The sequence below is a fragment of the Filicampus tigris genome, chromosome 6 (genome assembly GCF_054856515.1).
Source record: "Filicampus tigris isolate MCC_2025a chromosome 6, RoL_Ftig_1.0, whole genome shotgun sequence".
Classification (NCBI taxonomy): domain Eukaryota; kingdom Metazoa; phylum Chordata; class Actinopteri; order Syngnathiformes; family Syngnathidae; genus Filicampus; species Filicampus tigris.
Window position 1 is genome coordinate 16,673,515 of NC_141222.1, and position 19,188 is coordinate 16,692,702.

At 40.3% G+C, this 19,188-nt stretch overlaps 2 protein-coding genes across 10 annotated transcripts in view; one reads left to right on the forward strand and one right to left on the reverse strand.

The window, feature by feature from the left end:
- Positions 1 to 19,188, forward strand: part of lrba (LPS-responsive vesicle trafficking, beach and anchor containing) — a 231,251-nt gene that overhangs the window by 134,309 nt on the left and 77,754 nt on the right. For 5 of the 9 annotated variants that reach the window (XM_086032881.1, XM_086032886.1, XM_086032889.1 and 2 more), the window contains one exon: positions 752 to 891. In XM_086032881.1, coding sequence (XP_085889007.1) covers positions 752 to 891 — 140 coding nt within the window. The remainder of the gene's footprint in view (positions 1 to 751; positions 892 to 19,188) is intronic. The other 4 variants (XM_086032888.1, XM_086032882.1, XM_086032887.1 and 1 more) reach the window with 1 other exon arrangement.
- Positions 1,536 to 3,140, reverse strand: mab21l2 (mab-21-like 2). Its single transcript, XM_086032895.1, has one exon. The coding sequence runs from the start codon at positions 2,884 to 2,886 to the stop codon at positions 1,807 to 1,809; it is 1,080 nt and encodes a 359-aa protein (XP_085889021.1). The 5' UTR covers positions 2,887 to 3,140; the 3' UTR covers positions 1,536 to 1,806.

Genomic DNA, 19,188 nt, shown 5'->3' on the forward strand with positions numbered 1-19,188 from the left:
TGCCAGAAAATGTATTAAAACATGAAGAGAAAAAAAAGAGTAAATGCTCTTTTTTTTGTCTTATTAGACATGGGTTGCTGACATAGGTGTCCCTAAATGCCCAATTGTGTTTGTGTGCGTGCGTGTGTGCGTGTGCGTGCGCACACATACACACGCACACTTTAAATAATACAATTAGTTTTACACTGTATTAGATTAAGATTTATTAGTATATTAAAAATCCAATCTTATCGTATTTTGTCACCCATTCACATCAAAATACTGTTAATTAAATATAGTCTGGTAATCCGATTGTATGATGTAATCCTTTTATACTGTGGGCTCTATTAAAATAATGTACAGTGGGATTATGGTGGCCTTTAAAAAAATAGATTTCCACTTGCTTTGAGCGATTATGTATTTATGTAAAGTCATAGTGCGCATGTGTGTTTTTTAACATTACATTTGTAACAAATGAGAGATGAAAATGGATAAAAGTCACTGCACAATTTACAAAAAAAAACCGTTAAAGAATCTGGTTTGCATGTGGAATATATTGACAAATATTGTAGCCCCTGATGCATTTTTATTTTTTTTCTTTCCATGTATTTTAATTCATTATTCGTTTCTCCTCTTTGATTTTCCTAATTGCCTTATCGCTGTCACGAGAATATTTCTACGAGTCCATCGTCCAGCCTATTTTTAACAGGCTACATTTTGTGCTTTTTTTTAATTGCCCCCTCCTGAATTTACATGCTTGCGCGTGCACCAGCAGGCCCGGTCAATGTGAGCACGACGGCCCAGCTGGTGGCTCCGGCGGCGGTGGTGCGAGGTACCCTGTCCATCACCGCCTCCGAGCTCTACTTCGAGGTGGACGAGGACGAGCCGGCCTTCAAGGCCATCGAGCCAAAGGTAAACCAGCATTTACATACACAAAAGTCACTTTAAAGGCTACCTTTTTATGCGCGATTTTCCTTGGAAGCAAAACAAATTGCAGGCACGCAGAGTACGTAGTAAAAAGAAATTAAAAGGAATATTCATATTTACATAATTGTCACCAGTGTTTGTTTTTTTTAGTAATTGGAAGTGGAACTAGAAAGCGATCAATTAGTAGTGCTGAAGCTGATTGAAAAAACAACGAACGAATTTTCAATTTGGGAAAAAAATGACACGACTTGAATATGTAAAAATACATTTGATGCCACTTTTGTGGAGCTACAGGTGGCCATTTTCTTTCCTCTGCGCAGTCGCTTGGGTTCAAATTTGTTTTGAGGGTTGTACTCACAAATGAATTTGAAGACGTCGTGAGGGTAAGACAAAAGAGAAAGTAATCGATTTGTATGAATGTTGTTCACACGTGGCATAGTAACGTTCGAAATAAAGCATTGGGATGATTTTTCATCGTTTGCAAATTGGATGTATTGAAGCATATTCTAGATTTAGATGTCATTTTTGTGCTATTTAAAGACGTGCCAGAATTAAATATGGCATTTAAATGCTTTGAGTATTTTTCTGTCCCCTCCTAACTAAATTTAAATCACGCCACGAGCCATACATTTTAAACTTCCAACATTTTATTAACATTTCTTGTTTTCCCTCCCTCCCCACCAAAAGAAAACCAACTTGGCACGTTGCTTTCAATTCATTTTTAAATAAAAGTTCCTTCTTCACTTGGTGAGAACATTTATAAAGAACAAATGTACCTTCTTGTCTTTTTCCTTCTTCTGCTCCAAAACCCCCAAACGGTGTCTTTAACATCACAGTCAACTTGCAAAAGAAAACAAAACAAAAATACGAGCTGGGAGTTTGTGTTTTGTTTTGTTTTGTTTACAATTTGTCCAAGCTCTTGGCGTTGGTGAGGATCTCCCTGGCCAACCTCCACGTCTGCTTGGCGGCCGCCTCGAGTGCCGAGTGCGGCTTGCCCTGAAAGAGGTCCAGGTTGGGCAGGAAGTAGTGCGGGCAGCGGCGGCACTGCAGGCAGGAGATGAGCTGCAGCAGGATGCCGTTGAGCCGGTCGCCCAGGCACGCCTCGTCCCAGTCGGCCTCGCGCGGGTGTTTCTCGCACTCGTACAGTAGCAGCGTTTTCATGTGGTAGCTGTTGAGCGGCTGGCCGGGCAGTTCCAGGTGGCGGTCACGCAGCGTCTTGAGCACCGACAAGCACTTCTTGCGGCAGCCGGCCATCAGCAGCCGGTTCTCGGCCTCGCTGAACTGGAGCACCCAGGCGTCGCTTTCGGCCGAGCTCTGCTTACCGGTGAGCGAATAACACTCCTTGGAGAGTAAGTTGAAGCCCTCCGCTTTGACCTCGGCCACGCGGTTGGGCCCCGGCCAGGGGATGTGCGCCGCCGGCCACTGCGCCGCGCTGCGCGGCCAGATGCCCGTACATTTGAAGGCCGGCGTGATTTGCACCACGTAGCGCTCGCGGATGCGCAGCCGCACCTCGCTGGTGTCCGCCACCATCTTGACCACGTCGCGGTAGCTGCACTTGTCCACCGCTTGCGCCACCAGCGTCTGGAAGCGCGAGCGGATCTTGCGCGCGGACAGGTAGCCCGAGGCGGTGATGAACTCCACCCACAGCGACATGCTGCGCTTGCGGCCGTCGCTCAGCTTGAGCACGGCGCAGCCGGGCAGCGAGCCGTCGTCCACGAAGTTGAACACGCCCATCTGGTTGAGGTAGAGCACTACCTCGAACTCATTGGGTGACGTGACCTCCATGCCCTCGTAGCGCGCGTCGATCTCGCTCAGCGAGCTGATGAAGCGAGGCTCCTGCACCTCCACCTCCTTCAACACGTCCGACACCACCTTGCACACCTCGCGGATGGTCTTGGCGATGGCGGCCTTGCGCGCCTGGCACCGCTCGCCGTGGTACTTGTTGAGCTGGTACACCAGCTTGGCCTGCGTGGCGATCATGTTGGGGCACAGGTCCGGGCCGTACGCCGGGGAGTCGCAGTAGGCCGACGGATCCAACGCTTACCGGTGGGGTGGGGAGGGGGCGGGGGGAACACAAAACGCAGCTCCAAACAACAATGAAAAGTTCGTACTCCTGCTTCTCGGCACTACAAAGTCCGACTTGGGCGCTGCGGTTCGTTCATGGTCCTGCTGGTCCTCTAAGCCGCACTTTTATGAATGGCGCGACGGAGCTAAAGTGAAGGAGGTCCGGCTTACTCCTCCAGCAGGAGTGAAGGCTGCCCGGCCCCGCGCAGCCAATCAGCGACGGCAGAGGCGGCTGGAGGGGGGCGAGCGACAGAGAGAGAGAGAGAGAGAGGGAGACACACACACACACACACACACACACACACACACACAACAGAACGCAACACTTCTTTACGCTCTTATTCACTTCAGTGCACTTGATGGAAGAATAAAGTAGGTTAGTGATCATTTTTTATACAGTACACCTAATAATTGTAATAGCTCTGTGTGGGTAAATGAGAGCAGAAAAACACTGGACCTTTATTTTATACCCAAGTCTCTGTTTTTTTTTTGCAGCTTTAAATAAATGCAATAATGCACATTTTTTTGACTTAAAATAAAATGTTAACAACAAAAGTTATACAGAGCAGTGTCTTGCAGTGGTTCTCAAACGTTTTACTCCATTTACTGTATTGGCTAAAAAAATATGTAGCTGTCTGAGCACCACCACAATGAGCAACACTCCAATACAGTCGCATAGAACACTCAAGTGCTCATCAAAAATGAGGCGGAGGTTTATTTTCTAGAAAGTAAATAATGAATTAATTAAAAATGTGTGTGTGTGTGTGTGTGGGGGGGGGGGGGGGGGCTGATTTATGATTTAATTAAAATGTATTGTACGTACAGGTCAAATAATTTGCTTGGATTTGTTTTTCAAACATCAAATTGTTCTTAAAGATTAAATTCAAATGTACTTCAAAGTGAAATACAACTGAACTGCACTTGTACAAAGTTAAAAAACAAGTACTGTACTGGGTTAAACATGTTTTAAATAGACTTTATGCATAGCTACAAGCTTTATTCTGATATGTTTGGCTGTATTTAATATTCTAAATAGGAATTTTATTATGATTTAATTTCGTGATTTTTTTTCATGTACCACTAGAGGGAGCCCGCCTACCACTGTTGGTGCTTGTGCCACACTGTGAGATCACTGCTCTATATTTATAATGGTTGTGAATGTGTACAAGAAAACATTTCTTTCACATTTTAGTAATTGAATCAATAACACATTTATATATATAATATTTAATATCTTTTTATAATAAATATAAAATGTTAAACAACCCCCCCCAAAAAAAACACCATAAATTGATTTCAACTTATTTACTTTGATCAACACATTTTATACAGTTAAAATGTATTCTGTGCATGAGTTACTGCGCAGCTTTTTTTACTACTTTGTAACAGGACCTCGTGTTGTTGCACTCAGAAAATACACACGTGCTGCGTATAGCTGATGTGACACACACACAGACGCACAAGCACACGCATGAAGACATATGCATGGACACCGAGCAGCCACATCCATTGAGTACTATATGACCGTAGACAACCACAATGTAGTTGACTCCTGGCTATTTATCACGTATTAATAGGAACGCAGTAGCGCTACCTCGTAGGGAAGTCACTCAATGACACTTCCGTCCGACTGTTTGACAAAAAACACAATTATTCTGATTGAAATATTAAATATAGGTCAAGAGTCAGCTGCTGCCCTGCTCTTTCTGCTGTGTGGAAAATGTCATTATGAGATTTCGCAGCCGAAGGGAAAAATATACAGTAATGTTATGCTTTCTTTATTTTCACACGCTTATTTTTTTTGACAATGCAGACTGCATTTGGAGGCCAGATCTAAGAATAGCGCCTGCATGAAGCATTGGGAGGAGAGCGAGCTAGTGGCCAGCTGTGAGAGCGCTTTCTCTACTTTTAGCCGCAGAGTTGTCAGAAAAAAGGCAAAGATTAATTAGCTCTCCTTTGGTACACACACTCTGGACTTCATCATGATTCTTTTTTTTTTTTTTTTTTTTTTTTTTAATGCTATAAGGCTGAAAGCATTGGAAGACTATTCTTGACTAGTTTTCAATGATTGGCTATGTAATGGATTAAAACATAAAAAAGTCAAATGTTATTTTATTCCTTAATAAATAAGTTAATATTATTGATAACATCTTTATAATTAAGTATTCATTCAAGCATTCAAGTTTGCAGAAAAATGTTACAGTGGACCAAATTTTGCGCGTAGGAAATGAAGTAAATCTACTCATCTTTATGAACTGTGCTTCTAGTTGTAGCCTGTAAGTAGCATTATTAACCTTTATGTAAGTGTGGAAAACGTTAACCACTGTATTGTAAAACTTATCAAATTTAAAGTACAACTACTCAGACATAAAGTAACAGTACTCAGTTATTAACTGTACTTAAATTATAAGTGTTCTTAGGTTGATTGAAGATTTTAAATTGTCTATAGGCATGCATGTGAATGTGATTTGTTCATCTATATGTTCCGTGCGATTGGAGGGAAACCAGACTCTCGCTGAAGTTAACTGTCATACAAATGTAAAAATAAGTTAACCACTGTATCGGGAAAACTACAAGTAAAACTACTCGCCTTTTGAAGGCTATGGCTGTAGTGGAGAATGAACAGGAAGTATTTTTTTCTGGACGTTTTCATGCTAATTGGTTGTTTTCCATTTATACATAATAATATCCATAATATCTTTATGAACCATACCTGAACTGTATTACACCCAGCAATTATTGGAACGCAGTATGTTCCCTTTCCAGTTCTCTGGCTATAATCACATTTTCCTTTTTGATTACTGAGACCACAAAAGAAGACAAAGAAAAAGCCAAAGTATTTATTCGGTCTACAAGCTGAAGTCTCTTGGGATTTTCCAACATCTCATCTGGTGAGAATATGAACTCCATTTTTGTTGAGAGTAGCGGCTCGATGTCCTAATGTGGTGTTGGACTGTAAAATGGAGGAAGACTCCGGGGCGGGGGGATCGCGTGGGTGTGCGACTGTTTATTATCTCGCACGGCGCTCCGGAGGAATAAATCGGCACGGGGTGGAGAGGAAGTGTCCAAATATTATGAAGGACGCGCTAACCATGGCTTAGCGTAATATATGGTGACACAAAGCCGGGCGGCTTCTATAAAGACATAACGGATCTGTTCTGGTCTCCGTCCGCCCTTGCACTAGTCCAAAAGCTACGTGTGAGATCCAGAGTCTGCCGTATGATGTTGTCTGCTCGAAGCTGCCATGTGAAAAACAATAAAAAAAATAAAAAAAGCTTGATCCAAATTAAAGCCATTTAAAAACTAGTTTTGAAATACAGTAATCGCACCCTTCATTGTTCCAGACCACCTCCACGATAAGTGAAATCTGCATTATAGTTATTTATAGTGTTCTATGCATCGGCAAGTTTTTTGTTTTTGTTTTCAAGCATACTTTTAAAATATTATACCGTAATTAGTGCTGTCCACAGATTAAACAGTTGCGAGAGTAATTAATTATGATCTATAATTAATTGATCTAATTAATATATTTTTAATCTCATTTAAAAATTGTATGTATGTATCTGTATTTATGGTGGATATGTTTTTTTTCAATTACCCAGTCATTTGCCACCTTGAGGAACTGTTTGGCGCATTTATCTGCCAAGTCCCCGGTTTCGGTGTTCACGACAATCAGTGCAAAATGAGTTGAAGTCCCACTCATAAAGTGTCCAGTCAACCCCAAATAACCGTGGTTGCGAGTTAAGGTCCAGTGATCTGCGGTTATAGGAATACATTTGTCTGAATCCCCCACCAAAACGTCAAGTTTGCTTTTCACCTTATACATCTTACTGACTTTAGTCATCACTGTAGTCCTGCACGCTTGTGTATGACGGGTAATTGGACGCTGTTTGCTACATCTCAATTAGTCCCTTGTCTTCAACCATGTAGATCGGCTTGCAGTTCATCGCTATTCACTTTGCGAGAACATTCTTCAGCCTATCTCGAGTTTAGTTTGGCGAAGAGCTTTACAGTGGCTCGCTACATTAGTGTCTTTGTTGCAATCGTTGGCTGTGCATTTAGTCACGGCTGGTGCTTCAAACGGGTGTGTTTTAATATTTGATTCTCTTTGTCAAATTTAAGTTTCTGCAGTATATCCATTTTCCACTACATTTCCCCTCCAGGTGATCATCAAGCTACTGTGTTTACATTTACAATGACTACAACCTCCTCCGAGGCCAGATTTGTTCCCTAAACATACACAAGATATCATCTACTGAACATCGTGTTTGTGTTATGACTACAATTATAGTGGGCAAATGCTCCTTCCCCCCATGAGCAACGAATACAAACGCAACAGAAATGTAAACACACATCCTCGACGTCAAGTGTTAGGGATGTTCGTTCTTTCGTGGCAGCTGCTCACTCCAAAAAAGAAAAATCATCACAGGCGACTAATTGGCGGACGGGGCGAAGCATCTGCTTGCAGATAGATGCTCGACTATGTGTGTGCGTGTGTGTGTTTAGCAGCAGCAGCAGCACTCTCTGTGTTTCATCGCAAGGCATCAATATTGCATGTGTTGTTGCAGAGCCGCTCTTAGAGGCTTCTATTACTGACTGAATAGTGAAGTGAGGACGGCCGTCCCTGCGTTTTGTCAAGATACTGTATGATGTAAAGTTGAGTGACGTTGGGGAAAAATAGCGCAACAGATTCTGTCAAAATGGGCCATGAAGTTTGCGAATGGCGAACTAGCAATTTCTTCATTCGTCTTCTTCAGCAGTTTGAAAATATGAACTGGTTGTTCATCACCACTGTAGTTGATTTAAAAAAAAAAAAAAAAATGAAATGAATCACATTTGAAGCAGTTCATTAGATTGCACAAAAAAAAAAAGCACATTTAAATTTTCACATTTTTATTAAACAAAAATCAAAATTCTTTGTCTCGTACGTCTTATTCCAAGTAACTACAAACAATTTACTGAACACAAGGCTCTTTCAATTTCTCTTCTTCCTTGCAAGGAAGAAAAGAAAACAACAGAGACAATTCTTGTTGTTCCAAAGTGTTGAATACAAATATTATGACAAACCGCATATTTTTGTTTTACACCAAACAGTGTTTTTCAAAGTGTTAGTGTACATTTCCTTGAAGGTCAGCGTCCAGTGTGAACTGCCCCCCCATTGAGAAGACATTGCTAAGCCTAATTAGAGGGGCGGTGACAGCTACCCGGGGTAAGCCGCGACGTCTGGATTGATGCTCGCTCACTCAGAGAAAATCAGCTGAGTGTTTCGTAAAAGGAGCGAGCCGATCGTTACCCAAAAGTAGGACCGCTCCCCTTCATGACCCCCCCCCCCCCCCCCACCTCCCGCCCCGCGGCTGCCAATCACAAAGAGGCATGGTCTCTGAGCGAGCAGCCTATTGATTTTCCAGTTAGAGCCTAAGTAGTTTGTGCTATCGGGCTAACGGACAGGCCGCGCAGGTATGTCATTATCAATGAGCCTGCGGAAACGGTCAACCCCCAATCCCCCCTACCCCCCAATCCTCCGGTCCCCCACTTTTGTTTGCCGTTTGCCAAATGACAGAGCTCAGTCCATAAATCACTCGGCTGCACCTCAATGATGATGAGGACGAAGACTTTTAACTTTCTTTATGCACTCTTAACGCTTTGAAGCACCATAAAAGCGCAAAAACAATGGCTATTCTTAGAACTATTCTTCTGCCCATCCACATCCAGCAGTGCCACTTTTTTTTTTTTGAACACTTTATAGTGAACCCACATTTATAGCAGAAGCTACGTTCCAGACCTACCAGATTTTAGGGTGCTGGGGACATATAAAAACATTTTAAACCCTCCCACGTGTTTTAAACGTGTAAATGTATTAAAACTCACCCAAAGTATTTTTAGTATTTGTAATAATGAGTATTGTGTTTGAGTATTCCTTAGTTCTCACTCTCTAGTTCACAGATTTCCTCAAATAAGAGTCAGTTTGTTTGAAAAAGAGAGGTAAACATTGTATATTTAAACACCAAACGAAAGTCTGATAGCTCAATGCTAACATATAATGTGAAAAGCCAGGGCTGGTCGAATGGAAATTTTCACATGGTAAAACCTTCAAAGAACAGCTACTTTAACACACATATTGAATAAGATCTCCTACAACAAAAGATAACAAACATCAACAAACAATTGCAGAACACTTTTCCACTTTGCATCAGTTCATCTGAGTGTTGTGGATAAATGGCTTTTACTTTGCATAGTAGAGTTTTAAGTTGCACTTATGGATGTAGCGCTGAACTGTACTAGTTGACATTGGTTTTCTGAAGTGTTCATGAGCCCAGGTGGTGATATCCTTTACACATTGATGTTGGTTTATGATGCATTGCGGCCTGAAGGATCGAAGGTCACGGGCATTCAATGTTGGTTTTTGGCATTGCCGCTTACATGCACTGATTTCTCGAAATTCTCTGAATCTTTTGATGATATTATGGACCCTAGTTGATGAAAACCCTAAATTCCTTGCATTGGACATTTGAGGAACATTGTCCTGTTCGACTATTTTCTCACGCAGTTGTTCACAATGAGGTGAACCTCACCCTATCTTTGTTTGTGAATGACTGAGCAATTCAGAGAAGCTCCTTTTTATTCCGAATCATGGCATCCACCAGCTCCCAATTAGCCTATTTACCTCTGAGATGTTCCATATAGTTATTTGATGAGTAATGCTCAACTATCTCAGTCTTTTTTGCCACCTGTCCCAACTTTTTTGAAAGTTAATGATTATTTGCTAAAACCATCAAGTTTATCAGTTTGAACATTAAATATCTTGTCCTTGTAGTGTATTATTAAATATAGGTTGGACATGATTTGCAAATTATTGTATTGTACTGTTTTTATTTACATTTTACGCAACGTCCCAACGGAATTGGGGTTGTATCTGACCAAAGCATAGAGTACAAGATTGCTTCAGAAATTGCATGTGTTTTCGGAGATATGGTAACCAGAAGGATGTTTCCTTTATAGAAATGAATGGATCTAGTACATTACCCTGAGGAACTCCACTTGAATTTCTTTGATGAATGCTTGAGTAATTGGCATGCAAAAAATTCTTGCTGGTGTTGTTCTTGCACACTTAACTCATCCAAGCATATATTTATGGACTTACCTTTGTGCACCAGGGAACAGACGGGGTCTTTCCTGAACAGTTCTGGCAAAATGCAATTGCCTAAAACGTGGTTCAGGGGTCTAGATGTGGCCTAAGATTTTAATCGGGGTGCACACAAGAATTTTCAACTGGTTCTCAAAGGAGCATCTGAGGTTGTTGCTTAGTGCTTAATTTTTTTCCCGACGTACCCACCTACCTCACTTAATGAACTTAAAGACTTAACATGTGGGACAGCATGATCAGCTGATTTAGTGCACTTTTCTTGGAACGCGGTCCCCAGCCTTTTTGCATCACTGACCTGGTTTCATGACCAGACCTATTTTCATGGGCCAGCATTGAAACAAATTAAAACCATTGATTGAATATACGACTATTTAACTGAATGCAGTTGATGTAATTAGTTAGTCATTTTCTGTGCGTCCCAATGGTTGGGAAGCTCTGCTCAAAAATATAAACGATGCACAGAATATACACAAGGGAGTCCCCAATATCCACCATATGACGTATTTTAAACTTATGCGTTAACAGTGGCTCCGTTGCTGCATACCGACACTAATTTTGTCTTCCCATCCCCTAAACCACAAGCAATAAACAGTTGTGCAAGTTTTATCTACTTGACTTTACTCTGTGCTGTTTGATTTGCCCCCAGATAAATTAATTCAAGAAAATTCAAGCTCTGTTTGCTGGATAAATTCAGGCTAGTTGGCTCATACTCTGTACTGCAGGATCTGAAGTGCTGCTGAGCTTGGCCGCTCTTTGCACTTTTGGTTGGAATTAACAAAAAATATTGTATGTTGTTAAGATTGAAAATGTATATAAAAAAATAACTGCATGTTAGCAAAATTAAGAAGTTGTTTAATAAACATACTGTATGCTGAAAAGCGAGGCAAGGCAGCTTTATTTATATAGTGCATTTTATACACAAGTAACATCACATAATTAAAAGTACAACTTGAAAAAGAAGTTACTAAGAAAATAGTTAAAGGCATTTGAAAGTAAAGAAAAAAATGCTTACTAAAGTGACTAAAATGACAAACAGTGCAAGAACAAGATTGTGGAAAACATGATTTTAAAAATGCTTTCAAAGACAATCATAAGTATGGGGGGAAAAAGCAGTCTTCAACCTAACATTTGGGGCTGACTTCACTTGTTGCCATCTCATTCCATTTCCATGCAGCATAACAGCTAAAAGCTGCTCCACCATGTTTGCTTTGGGCTGTCATGCATTTAAATGAAGTTAAGTGTTGAAGTTTGTGTTACTCAAATGATGCCAATATTTTCCCTTTTACCGCAACCAAATATCGGTTATCACCTTCCTTGACTACTAATAATTGGTATCGGCCCTGAAAATACCTTATCTGTCTATCTCTAATGCAAATGTGCAGCAGGCTAACCCACTTGAATCTGGTGCTCTTTTAATATTTTCAGTGTGCTCCTGTGTACGACTTATGTGCAGCCCTGCATGTAGTTGTAAGCTCAAGATAATTTTTCTCTGCTCAAAATCTGGCAGATAAATCACTTAAGCGAGCGGTAAGCAGGTAGGACAGTCCACCTGGCAGGTAGGACAGTCCACCTGAAGTCATTTGTGCACTAAGGCCTTTTTTGTGGTCATCTTGCCACCTAATGATGACTAATGTGCCCCTTCTAGTGCTTCAATAGTAAACAAGTTTGACTGGACTCGGCTTTGCAACCACAAACTCAACTCTAACCGCAGAGCACCTTCGCACCAACAGACCCCGCCTGCATCCGCCCCCCCACGCACCCCCCCTCTTGCCCGCACATGAGCCAAGCCCCTCCATCATGCCTTGTCTCTGGGCTTGACTGGGACGCTGCCTCCCCCGCTCCCCACCTCCTTTTGATTGATCCCCTCGCTCCATCATTTATACCCCTCGCCTGCCGTCGACACCCTGTGTCAAAGGCGACACCGCCGCCTGATGGATAGGCCTGCTTACGGATGCCAGCGTGCCTGGTAAGCCGCTGATATTACAATCAGCACCTGTGTACCTGCTGTTCGCTCACTATTGGGCCCGGGTCAGCGAGAATTGAAAGAGCGATTGTCCAAGCCGAGGCGTACGCCGGCGTGGAATTGTAAATGGACTTGAGACCAGCCATGAATATCTTGAGTGGGATGAAGCAGGGAAGCATCTTTTCATCTGCATACTTAATGCCTGGAAGCATTGAATGAATACAAGATACACTTTTAACCATGTTTGTTGTCTTACGATTTGTGTTGGTGTGGCAATAAGAACACACAATGCTAGAGTGCTGAATTCTCAATCCTCAGTTACCGTTGGGGTGAATGATCCATGCAGTCTGCTTGAAATGGGTCATCCACTGGGTTGTTATGCCACATTACACACCCACCCAAGTCTCAGTCGTAACAAAGACAAACAACACTGATAATAATTTTATAACAAAAAAAAAAATCTAAATAATATTTATTCTTTTATAATGTGACAATGCAACTCTCTCTATACAGTGCGGTGAGAAAGTATTTGCCCACTTTCTGACCATAACACCAATTTCTCTCAAGACAATATAAGTAAGTTTATAATGCCATTTTAAAATGATGCTTTTAATTATTAAGGGGAAAAGAAATCCAAACTTATCTGACCCATTGTCAAAAAGTATTGGCCCTTGAACCTAATAACTGGTTGGGCCCACCTTGGCGCTAATGTCTGAAATCTAGTGTTTGCGAATACTGATGTTGAGTCTTTCACGTTACCTTGGAGGAGTTTCGGCCTACTTTTTGTTTCATAATTGTTTAAATTCTGTCATACAGGGGAGTTTTCGCGCATGAACAGTGTTCAAGGTCACATCACAGCATCTCAACTGGCTTTAAATCCAGACTTTGACTTGCCACACAAAATTTTGACTTTACTTTAGGTCCTTGTCCTGCTGTGTAATGCAAGAGCGCGTGATTTTGAGGGCACCAGCTAACACCCGTTTTTTCACCTGCAGTATTTTATGGTCGACAGTCATTCAGCTCCTGAAGTGGCACTAGGTTTGACAGTTGGCGTGATGTTCTTTTTTATCAAATACTGTACCGGTACTTGTTGTGCTAGATGTAACGATCCACAGTACCTTCCAAGAAATTAAACTTTTGTCTTGTCAGTCCACAGAATATTTGTCAAAAAGTCTTGTGAAATGCATGCTCTATCAGCGATTCAGCACTACAACCACAGGGCGGTTGAACTTTATGTTATATATCTATTATATATAAATTGAGGTCCTATTCTTTGCCTGGTCTTTCTAAAGCCCGCTTTGGATGCCCAGCCTCGAATTCCCTGAGAGGGGTCTCCTTTTCACCCCGCACCCACTTAAACCCACCACAATAGCGGGATTAGGAAAGAATGTACTCCAGCGCAGGCAGCTTTTGACGCCAAACCGTCACTAAATAGCCACAAAAATGTCAAATTGACGGCAAAGCGGGGCAAATGCGATAGGAGGCGGTCAGCCGTCTTAACCTGTCTGCTGTTTGCCACATTGCGTTCTGAAGCTTAGATGTCTCCTAGATTTTCAGAATATCGGTGCAAAGCACATGGGTGTGTTTTATCCATTTTATGGATCAAAACAAAAATTACTTTCCTTTGCTGATTATCTACGCTCTTATGCAAAAAAGGTTTTTACAATTGCGAGATTACTATAAATAAAATTACTAAAATAAAATGAGTAACACTTAAAAAAATTACATAATGTATATTTAAATAAATAATTCATCTTAAAAATAGGAAGCAAATGAAGTAAAAGAAAAGAAAAGCAAAATAATATAAAAACATAAATGCATTTAGTTTGAAAACTGAAATAGCAAAAAAAATCAACAATCATGGCAAATGAATGGATGAAGAAAAAACAATAAAAATATGGTTATCATTTATATGTGTATATATGTATATATATATATATATATATGTGTATATCTTTGTGTGTATATATATATATATACATATATATATATATATATATATATATATATATATATATATATATATATATATATATATATATATATATATATATATATATATATACATATATATATGTATACATATGTGTATATATATATATATATATATATATATTTTGTTTTTTGTTTTTTCAAATGTCTATTTTGGAAGCAAAAGCAGTCACCTCGTATGTCCAAATCATTTTACACTGAGCTTTTGCTCAAAGGCCGAATAATTTTTAATCTATACTTCGTCACTTCTTTTGTCAATTAACTCCAAGAGCGATGCCCTGTTTCCCTAAATCCACATTTTTTTTTTGCCACTTCAAAAAGGTTAAGCAGCCGAGGAAGAGAAAGGGCAGCAGAAAAGGCTAACCTGTTAGCAAACAGTGAAAAGAGGCTTTAATCCTTAATAGGCTAAATTCAGACTAAGTGGCCCCTAAGACGCTTTCAAAGGGGACTTTTCAGACTCTGCATTTGGGGACTTGGATGCTTTGAGGCCTTTTTTTTTCTTTTTTTTTGGTGGTGTGCGCTTCATAAGCCCAGAGTGATGCTGACTGCACGCTGGGCTTGTTTATTTTCCTTTCATTCGCCTCTTAAATCGCACCCCACCACAGCCTTTTTACTCACGTTTATTTTTTCTTTTTCTTTTCGTTTGACTTCCCTTAAGGGGAAGGGATTTATTTATTTATTGTAATGCGTGAGCGATGATAACATCCTGAATTCGTTGCATGTCGCTGGAACAATTGTGTCCATCAGTTGTCAGTAAACAACAGCAGTCTTGACCACGTTTGACAGTTGCGTTGTAATTGTCATCATCAAAAACTGGAAACGTACTATGTTTGTACTTGCGGTGGTTTGTGGAATTGTGATGATTTAATTTGGTTATGCAGTGCAACCATAAAAGAGCAAAGTTAAGGTTGTACAGATTGTGAATTTGCCCCCCCAAAATAATGTGGGATTGTACAATTCAGAATTCCGTAAAATAAATTGTGAAAATTGATACACTGTATCCAGCCATCCGTATACTTTACTGCATATCTTCAAAAGACTTTGGGGTTGGCATTTTCAAATTTGCCCTGGTGTCTTGCAAAACCTAGCTTTTTCTTTGGCTTTCTGATTTGTGTTTTAAGTTGAGTAAACACTGAGTTCATACACAACCTTATTTGACTAAAGATTCTTGGAACAAAACCCTCAAGAGTTATAAAAATCTTTGGACTTTGTGTTGTCATACAAGACTTCAGTTAAGTGAACTTTAAGTGTTTTTTTTTTTTCTTTAGCTTTCTTTAGCTTTTTCTTTTGAGGAGAATTCAATTAGTCAATTAGGTTGTGTGATTTGCTAGAAAATTTAGAGAAAAAGGACCCCACAAAAGTCAGAAACAACCTTTGAGTTTGTTCGGGTGTTGCCCGAGATTTTAGTTTGTTGAGCACATTGGGTTACCTGGGCTTTTTCTTTGGCTTTCTACTGTTCCTATCTTTTTTGTTTCATTCCAAAAGCGAAAATGACATCACAGTGCCTAAGCGCTCAGTTAACGACCATCAGGCTCATCTGTTTTATGGGTTTGGTCATGTGACGTTCGCAAGTTGAGCCCTTTGGCACTGTCATTTTCAGTTGACAGCAAGTGGCAGTGAAAAACAAAATGGCCACCCCAGGAGATGTAGGAAAGCGGGTGTATTTTACTGCTTAATTCATATTCCACAAAGGCAATATTAATCAAGAGTGTTTAGGCTAGTGGGGGCACATAGAGCATATTATTGTAGAGAAATGTTTTTACTTGACTTCCCCGTTGAAGACCCTGTAAAGTAAATTCATCCATCCATTATCTGAACCACTTATCCTGACGATTCCTTTGTTTCTAAACACTAAGTGGTTAGATGGATGTTGAAAGATAATTGCTAAAAATGTGAGACACAATTTACAGTTTGACTTAAAAAAAATAAAATAAAAAATTCTCATGATCCCAAACAACAAAATGAATGCACAGAGATCCCATCATAGAAAGTGATTGCATCACGGTCCACTGGTTCAAGCGGCGGAGACACGATGGTTGCCCGATAACCAGCCGAGTGTGAAAGTCCAGTCATGTGGCTGCAAGTTTTTCCTTATTAGCCGCCATTGTTTTTGCGTTCGCACCTCCCCAAACGTTCACCCTCTCCTTGTGCTTATGCAATCCAGAATCCAGCCACCACTATTATTTTTCTCCCCCTGCCTATCACTCAATCTCAAAAGCAAAATCCGTCTTAATTGGCTCCAGAGGGCTGGAGGAGGCTTTGTGTCAACGCTGACGAGGGTCCCGATTGGTCGGCGGGCTCAGACAGCCAACAGACCCCCTTGTTAGAGAGTCAGGGGTTGGTGGGGGGCAGGGAGGGATGCCTTTTGCTCACTCGTTAGTCCGATGAACTCATTTGCTGACAAGCCGACTGACAAGGCCTGGTTTGCTGGCGTGTGGGCTACAACAAGACTGCTGAACGATTTAAAAAAAAAAAAAAAATGTAATTGGTAGTTTTTTTCAATATATGAAAGAAGTATTAATTTACTAAACGCTATGACTTGCAGTCTTTAAAGCTTTCAGTACCACAAGCGTGGCACAAAGTTGCTCAAGGGAAGCAGGCTAGTATCTCTCCAACATCTACTTTATATTTGAGCTGCCATTTTTTCCATTATGTCCACATTGGGACATAACTGCGACCCTCCAGCTGTTGCATGAATTTCACAGTGAATTCACCTTCTGTTTATACCCAACATTTAATAACATACAAAGCAAGTATTATTCCCCCCAAAAAGTTAAAATGAAATGAAAAAGAACAAATATAATAAAATAGTAAAATATAGTACTATATATCGTCAGTGTTTTTTTATCAATGTTATTATTTTTACGTGAAGGGTGTGTCCGCGTTACAGACATTTCATTAACATGAAAATTAAAAAAAAAATCCCCAAATTGTGAAGTGTTTTTCACAGGACAGCGATGATATACTGTATTTCTATACTATAGTAAAGCAAAAAAAAACAAAAAACCTTTTCACTATATATAAAAAAAAACAAACAAATGTAGCATAAATAATAGTAAGGCAAAACAACAGAACACCCCACCCCCGAATTTGAGCAACATATGAAATGATAAAAAAATCAACTAAAGCAAAATTTTAAAGGATACAATTATTTCTAGTAAACTTCCTCATAAAAGATAAATACGTAATAAAATAATACAGAATTCTACAAAAAAAGGTCAAAAGAAGTTAAAAGGACAGAAAACATTTTATTCTCACTCATCATTGGGGTTTATAATGTTTTATGCATCTTATTTAATTTCACAAGAGATGCAAACCAATACATACTCCCAACACAGTCATAAAAGTTACTGTTAAGTGTTTAAAACATCAATATTTTGCCACAGTAAGAAAGAAAACAGTATTTTTGTTGCCCTACTAGTAATGTGAGCACAAGTGTATGAATGTAAAGCAGGCGTCTTTTGGTTGATTGAAAAGCAATTTGCGACTCTCAATGCTGATGAGTCCACAGTTGGTACGTTTTTTTTTTTTGCATTCTTTTATGAATTTTTTCTTCACTCAGTCCTCTCTCGCGCCTCTGTTTTGATGTTGATGGATCACCTCTCTTCCTCCTGCTCATTAATTTCATCACCTTATCTCCCACACAGCACTTGATTCCACCAAAAAAAGGTAATGATAAATCCCTCATCCATTATCCTTTAACCGAGGCAGCCATGCGGAAACACTTAATAACAGGCAACAAATTGAACTTCAATCACCTCATGTTTTCCCCCCTCACACCTCCTTGAATAGACGCAGATGCTCTGACTTATTCCGCACTTTTACATATTTGCCTCACATTTATTTGGCTTTTTACACTGTGACAAAACAGATTGTTGCGCTAATTGCCACTGGCTTCATCTTATCAGGTTGAAAACACACTCATGGAGGTTCTGTGCGTCTCATCTGTTTTCAAGTTCACTGTTGATCATTGTTGATGCTTGGTTTCATCTTTTTCATATTGTGTTTTATTCATCATGGTCAAAATATTTGCTCAAGAGCTGAGCCTGTGGTCAGGCATTGGCCGATTGCTGGTTTGGCGGTTTACCGTGGTTTTAAGGAGGAAGTCAAACCAAGCATATTTTTTTCAAGAATATGTTTCCAGCAGGCCCACTAGTTGAAACACGGCATTCTGATTAATTTTGCGTTTGTGGAATATAAATTAACCCATTAAGGCCTAAAGCGTCTGTCTCAACAGCTCCCCAACACCTAAACCTTTGGAATTACCCTTGAAAACCTATAGTTCTCCCAGTAATTCCACACTTACAAATTGATTAATATCTCAGCCCCTGTAGCAGACAGAAACATAATTCCAAAAGAATTAAAGAGCTTAGACATGTGGCTTTCGCACAGGCAGAATTTATTATTTATTGTTTCTTTCAATCGAAGATGTATAAATAACATCAGCGCAAGAGAAGCACTATTTTAATAAAAATAAAAAAATCGAGTGGTAATTACCATCCTCTATTCTGTTACAAAGACGTCAATATCGTAATTGTCTACAAACCATATCATATCACGTTCGACTGGTTCCACTGGTCGTGCACGTTGTCTATATATCACTGCCGTTACTTACTTTAATCAGAGCTCCCGCCGATCGACGGCGTACGCCATTAGCCTTAGGCTCGAAAAAATTCCACGACATCCTCCGCGGTCCCGTGACACCGTCATGTGTATATTCTGATGCATTAAGTTGGCTAAAATTGGATTAAAAAAGGACGGTGACGTATCCGCTCCCCCGGTTTGAAAGGTAGAAAGACGCAACAGTGCTCCCGGGCTTAATGGGTTAAGCAGCAAAATGCACTCGTTTTTAGGCATCTCCGGGGGTGGCCATGTTGTCTTCTGTCGACTGAAAATGACATCACAACTGCTCACAACGACCAATCACGGCTGACCTGTTTTCTGAATCTGGCAGTGAATGAGTTAATGTCCATTGTCTTTCAAAAAATAATAAAATAGTGCCAGTGGGTGCCAGTAAGACCCAAAAACTGAGTAGAGTAATGAGTTGCCTACGGGTCCGTTGTAAAAATAGCTCACCAGTGCTGGGACACTGTGACGTACTAAAAATAATTAAAACAGA